At 40.4% G+C, this 6,222-nt stretch overlaps 1 protein-coding gene across 4 annotated transcripts; it reads right to left on the bottom strand.

Annotated features, from left to right (window-relative positions):
* Positions 1 to 165: 165 nt before the first annotated feature.
* LOC111243460 (malectin) lies at positions 166 to 6,174 on the bottom strand. 4 transcript variants are annotated; one of them, XM_022789065.2, is made up of 7 exons: positions 5,982 to 6,174; positions 5,487 to 5,828; positions 3,497 to 3,699; positions 3,098 to 3,203; positions 2,547 to 2,666; positions 2,257 to 2,374; positions 166 to 1,191 (listed from the first exon to the last, which is right to left on the bottom strand). In XM_022789065.2, exons 2-7 carry the CDS (start codon positions 5,610 to 5,612, stop codon positions 980 to 982), a joined length of 885 nt encoding a protein of 294 aa, XP_022644800.1. In that variant the 5' UTR covers positions 5,613 to 5,828; positions 5,982 to 6,174; the 3' UTR covers positions 166 to 979. The 4 variants fall into 4 exon arrangements, with proteins under 4 accessions (XP_022644800.1, XP_022644801.1, XP_022644802.1 ...); XM_022789066.2 differs by lacking the exon at positions 5,982 to 6,174 and having other exon boundaries at positions 2,574 to 2,666; positions 5,487 to 5,969; XM_022789067.2 differs by lacking the exons at positions 5,487 to 5,828; positions 5,982 to 6,174 and adding an exon at positions 4,548 to 4,595.
* Between the last annotated feature and the right edge of the window lie 48 nt (positions 6,175 to 6,222).

Raw genomic sequence — 6,222 nt, 5'->3', positions numbered from 1 at the left:
TCTCTGTTTACACAGAACTACGAGCACGCGTTTAGAAACGTGTGTACATGGCAGTGTGCGTCCATGACGTACGTGTGAACTAAGTGAGTCCTACCCACATTGGCATACTCTGTCATGAAAACACCCGACGGTGATATTTTCGGTTATTAGAAACGAATTCCATAATATATTTACAAATCGTTTATTTATTACGATCTTTATATTTTTATATACAGTATCACAATGATCAGGTGAAACTCTTGTAAGGTTGAGGCTGAACATAAGGTTCAACCGCTATTTTTCGGCCTTACTTATGACGCACTACTTCCGGAAAGAACCCAGTGAATATACGTATCAACAAATGATGTGGCTCACTCAATACGTTAATTGGTTATACTTGCACCTAAAGATCTACTGCACAATGCAACTTAAAGAATTCAAAAGAGGTACTTTGGTTTCTTGACATTGTTATTCAATGTACAACACCGGTGATTGGAATTATATACAATCGCTTACATATAGACACTTGCGATTTGTTCATACATAACCGCGTATCTTTTGACGAATTTCGTTAGTTCTATTGCTTGCCCCACCTCATCAAATTCTATCTCATGTGAACCTATCGCAATAGTTCTGTACAGCATCACGATTGGGTAAGACAAGCTCGCAACCTGCTGGCAGTAGGCACCGTCCGCTACCAACCATTTACCCTTCTTAATTAAGACAGGATTATTTTTAATGACGGCAATTTGTCGCTTTACATACTGTTTTGGATTTTTTTTTCGTTTCAGCCTAGCCTGAGCGAACTCCCATACTATTTTTGTTTTTCTCAAAACTTCAGCTTGAAAAACTGCCACTTTACTGTAAACGAAAACAAGCTTGGTAAATTACAGTTTGACTTAGTGAGCTTGAACAAAGCTCACTAAGTCAAGCTGCTGGAAGTAATAAAGCTTCTACAGAAGGAAATTTGTTTAGAATCGCTCAAGATCACTACTACCGGTCAGATCCGACACAGGCAAAATACAATAGGCACGAAGGCACCAATGGCAGCAAACACGGGTAACAACGAGGCCCCTTCCTGGAAGCCATACGGGGGTGATGCAGTTGGCGGATAGAGGGACGAGCTGGTACCATCTTCGTCCGAACTTCGGCCTGCGCCTCCATGCGGATCGCCCATGTCATCCAGAGGAGGGGCTAAGAGTTCAGGAACCACTGAAGTGGTGGAGCAGAAAGGGATTTATGCAATCCATAAGCATGCAAATGTATTATGTTAAACTAATATTACGCGATTAAAAAAAAATGAGGCTATACTAAAATCAACGAAATCCCGTTACACGTATGGAACTGCAAAACATTTTTCTTGTATATTTGTAAAGAAACTAATTAGTCTTTCATTATAAATAAATGAAGATATCTGTGCGTGTCCACCATCTCGGAAGGAATTCATTAGATCAATAAAAGCAGATATTGGCTAGCAGAGTCGAATGGTAGCGTTAAGTCTAACTAGCCGCTAATGTCGATTGATGGCAGCTTTACCCATAAATGGGATAATAAACGCAAAAATCAATTTTATGCTAATAGCAATATATATAATGAAAAAAAAAAGACGTTAAGCGGTCATGCAAGCCACTGTGCCGAATCTGTCCGTGTAGGCAATTTAGATTGCCGGTGAACAAAGCTACACGTCGTTGCCTTCTCCGAACTGACACACAGACAGGCAGGCAGGCAGGCCGGCATTTGTTCTAGACTTGCCTGCGTAGCTGTCACTGAAAAGTGTTTACCGCACTGAATCGTAACGCTTCGATGATGCGCTGACCTCATGTGAGTTTAGATTATATAGGATTATATAGGATTATATAGTTGCCACTGGTGTTTAGTTCTAGCAAGTGCTTTTACAGCGTTTCCCTGGCATGGAGTCACAGTACGACAGTAATCCTAGAGGATACATTATGCAAAAACTTCAGTAGTTACACAATAACTACTGAACAGAAGTTTCGACACTTACTCAGGACGCACTAGGAATGCTCATGTTAAACATTTTGTGATTAAATTGCCTTTGTTTCTGAGGTCATAACGCACATGCGGCGCGATATAAATCGGTGAATCGTGTTGCATGTCCTGGGACGCGCTTAAGTAATTATATATCAAAAGGATTTCGTAGATCTCTAGACATGATTGCTATACTAATATCATAGCCTCGGATTAAGTAATCTGGTTTTAAAGAATCGGAAGTAAATTACTGATGTGATTGTAAGGAGTAAAAAAAATATCACTTACTATCTGGCGTTCCTTTAAGTACAACCACTGCATTGACTTTTGGGTTGTCTGCTTTACCCTTGACAAAATCCACCCGGATAGAGCCGGCGTGTGTTGACACTTCTCCATTTACGAACAACTGTCGAACCAAGTTAGCAGAAAGGTTTACATTTATATGTAATTACAAAGTCGTGACAACAATAGGAACGTCCGCCGTCCCGCATTATATATCTCTCTTTCAATGATTTGCAAATCAGGTCTACAGTTTTATGGGTTTAGCATTGTACCTTTCACATACGACACATATTCACCTTATTTGATTTTATTTTGAAGGGTACCATTATGTCTAGCGCGACTCCTCGGCCAACGCGTGCGTAAATGTCCAGATTCTCCACGATGGAATGGTCGCCATTTAAAACCACATCAAAGATCTGAAGTGCCATATAGACGTACCACTAAGTAAATTTATGTTAATGATTACGTTCCAAGAAGTCGACAAAAACGATTATTTTTAACAAAACAATTGTTTCGATAACGACGCTTATATCTATAAAAGTTTAAGGAATAATAGAGAGAAAAACAAGATATGCAACTTGCTAACTGAAATTTCCTTGCAGAATCAGTTATCTGAAAAATGATATGCTTCGTAATTATAGTTATTATATTTATTATAATAATTATTATAATATTAATACTGTACAGAGCACTCAGCCCCTAGGCTTGCAACCGCCCTAATCAACACTTCGCGAGATATACATCGTTTGTCGAAATCGACAAATAACCATTTATGCGTGTGCTATTCAGGTGCCTTGTATTTGGAAGGACCACTAGATTCTAACATCTGTGATCTTAGATTCGTCACCTTTTGTCCAGGGGCATCAAAGTAGACTTCGCAAAATTTGAGGACAAGAACGTAGGGGCCATCTTGACTGACGGGAATGTCGTAGCCAAAAGTTGATGTGTGGTAACTGGAAGAGGAACAGCCCCGAGTCAAATGTGAGCATTGAATGTTAGATGCATCGGGAAAGATTTGAAAGCCGTTCATAGGGAGCCATATTTTAAATTTTTAAGCAGGTTTTGTGTGTTGGAATAAACCTTATGTATTACTATTACTATCTATTTCTAGGTAAAAGGACCTGATTTTTTTATGAGCAATATTCGACGTAAGCAGGAAATTCTATTGCCGGAACTTTGCGCGCAGATTAAATTTATAGTATCCATAGCTGTAAATCTAGCGTAGCAAAACGGGTTGCATACGTACCGCTCCGTTTGGTACAGTATCTGATCCGAAATAGGTGAACGTGCAATGAGCAAGGTCCTCCCGAAAGCACTGGCAGTACCACGATCACCGCTACTAGCGCCACTCCTGCCTCGCCCTCCTCGACCCAGAAGGGGATCTCGTCGATACGAAATACCGTGTATATCTGTATGAGCCTCACCGCCAGCGTTGATAGCGTATATTACCTGCTCATACAGTAAATCAGTGATGACCGCAAAACTTTTTCGTGTCTTGCAAACCTATTTAGGTCAGTATCTGGTGACTTCCTTGACTTTCCCAACTAAGACGGCAGTTAGGATTCTCACAAGATCAACAAATACTTAGCAGCAAAAGTATTCGATATGCAAATTTGTTGTAAAAAGTAACTTGTTCTTCATTTCGGCCTGTTATAGCAATGTAACCAAGGTCGTTCCTAGGAAATAATTTTTATATTTCCTTATTATATAAAACCTTCAGAGCTCACGAAATAACAATACAGCCAATACGATATGAACTTTGTAGGAACATGGAACATTATATATTATATATGGAATATGAACGTCGTAGGAACAAAATGGTCAATTAACATTTAAAGACATTGACACGAGAAATAAACAATGCAAATATAAACATCGAATTTCTTCAAATAAGAAATCACTCGAATTAGTGGTCTGCAATGGTCTTCCTCCGTGATTAGCATTTTAACGGCTTTCATCCCCTTCGGTCGCTAGATATCACATGTCATACGAATTAAAATGGAAATGATATCCTACTGAATTGACAGGGGATCGAAAACTACTGATACTATTCTTAAAGTGACCTTGTAGACTTAAGCGACCGTTGGTTGTTTCTGATGTCAGCGTCTTTAAATATTAACCCAGTATGTTCCCAGCTATGCATAGAAGCATCATTAAGCTTTGTATTGGTGATACTAAACTTCATCCAATTGGGTTCATTAAGCTGAACCGTTTTCTGTTAAAAAAAAAAACAAACAAAAACAAACTAGCACGATTCTATTTCGAAAAATAATCTTTATTGAGATCTATGTGCCTACGCTACGCATGTGGCCGCGCCAGTTGTTTAGCATAGCTCTACCGAATACCACTCAGACGAAGAAGTCAGAAGCACTCCGACGAAGCAAAGCTACTAAGATGAATTCGTGATATTAGAACTTTGGTAAGATTACGGTATTTTGCAGTGTAACGGCGCAAAACTCAAAGGAACAATTTGTAACTCATTTCAACGGGGTGAGTACATTGCTTCTACATTCAACAGCTTTCTACAGCCTGTGAAAATTCGCACGTTCGAACATAACTAAGATGTTTGTCACCAGTAGATAGGACGGACAGTTGTCACGGGATACATTAAGAGATACACGGATCACACGTCGTCCAACCCTAATTACACATGTTACTTTGTGTTCCACAGTAGCTCACTGTTTCCATTATCATAGCAACTATACGATTACAGGCCAAAACTGTGCAAAAATTACACATATATTACGCTCGTTATATATATATATATATATATATATTTATATATAACAGTACGTATAACGAGAAATTGTCACAATTTTCGTATCATGGCGTACTGCAAAGATACACTCCATACGCGCTAGATACATTGATTTCTGCTTTACAATAGTACACAGGCTTGTCCGCAGAAGTCGCCCTTAGGACCAATTCAATTTAATGCTAACAGACGAACTTAGATAAAAACGGTCTTGGTACCCATCAAAGCAAAGACTACCATAGAAATTCCAGATACTAACCAACTGGAAATTAAGCGTGTTCACATGAAAGGGTTAATATATATATGGTGTTATTACTATATTTTTTGTTATCATCTGGTTCTCTGTTACGTTGAGTTTCGACTGGATATCACAGAATAGCCTGTCGAATTACGCTACATCAATAATTGATCTGTTTTTCTTTTTTACATGTTATTGAATTCTGCTTGGACGTCTTACTGCTAACACGATTCCGCCGCCTACCTGAAGTCTTTGACTGCTGCCGGCAGCTTGTACGCTTTGAATACCCGATGAGAGGAAGAGCACAGTAAAGCTGCCTAATATTACTAGTAGAGAAGAGAGCTTCGCCGGCAGAATCACCAGAAACATGACTTGCCGCACAGTATGGTCGGCAGAAGCAAATCCCACATTCGAACGCAGCGGGCGCAAACGACAGCTCAGGAGGGAGGGTAGGCCCAAGCTTAGGAGATGCACTCGAAGGAGATACTCGGACTCTCTTCACCGTCAGTGCACTTTCTTTCGCTCCGTCTTGAACGTTCAGCCCCAGTTGGCAATAGCGCAAATGATACAGGAAGCCCAGAGAAGCTAACAAGGAAAATAAGTTCACCCAATAAAGTAATTCCCAAGAACTGTAACGAGCAACAGCGTCTTGCATAAAACAATCGTCACACGTGAATTATTCTCGAGCCCAGGCGACTTCAGACATCGTTTTCGAGTAAAGGCAATGGAAAAACGTACCGTTTTGTTCGCGCACGCTTGTTATCATCCCGTCGAGACAGCTCTTTGAATATTGGCGGGCTACTGGCGGCGGCTTTCGTTATTTCGAATTCGGCTAGGGCTGAGAAGAGTGGCTAACTGGTGTGCTTTCGATGTCTCGCGGCGTACTCGACATTGGCTGCTGCCCACTCACTTGGTCTCACCAAGGACCATCGGCACCAGCGACTGCCGACCATGCGAGAGGTTGATAGTGGAACGGAAG

Source organism: Varroa destructor, unplaced genomic scaffold (assembly GCF_002443255.2).
Source record: "Varroa destructor unplaced genomic scaffold, Vdes_3.0 BEIS01000001.1, whole genome shotgun sequence".
Taxonomy (NCBI): domain Eukaryota; kingdom Metazoa; phylum Arthropoda; class Arachnida; order Mesostigmata; family Varroidae; genus Varroa; species Varroa destructor.
The sequence above is the reverse complement of the archived record's forward strand: the minus strand, read 5'-3'. Positions and strand labels throughout refer to the sequence as shown.

Coding starts and splice junctions, on each gene's coding strand:
- LOC111243460 (XM_022789065.2), bottom strand. CDS start 5,612: ATGTTTCTGGTGATTCTGCCGGCGAAGCTCTCTTCTCTACTAGTAATA. Junction 3,700..5,486: donor GCAGCAGTCAAAGACTTCAG/GTAGGCGGCGGA, acceptor CTGTATGAGCAG/GTAATATACGCTATCAACGC. Junction 2,667..3,097: donor TTGATGCCCCTGGACAAAAG/GTGACGAATCTA, acceptor ATGGCACTTCAG/ATCTTTGATGTGGTTTTAAA.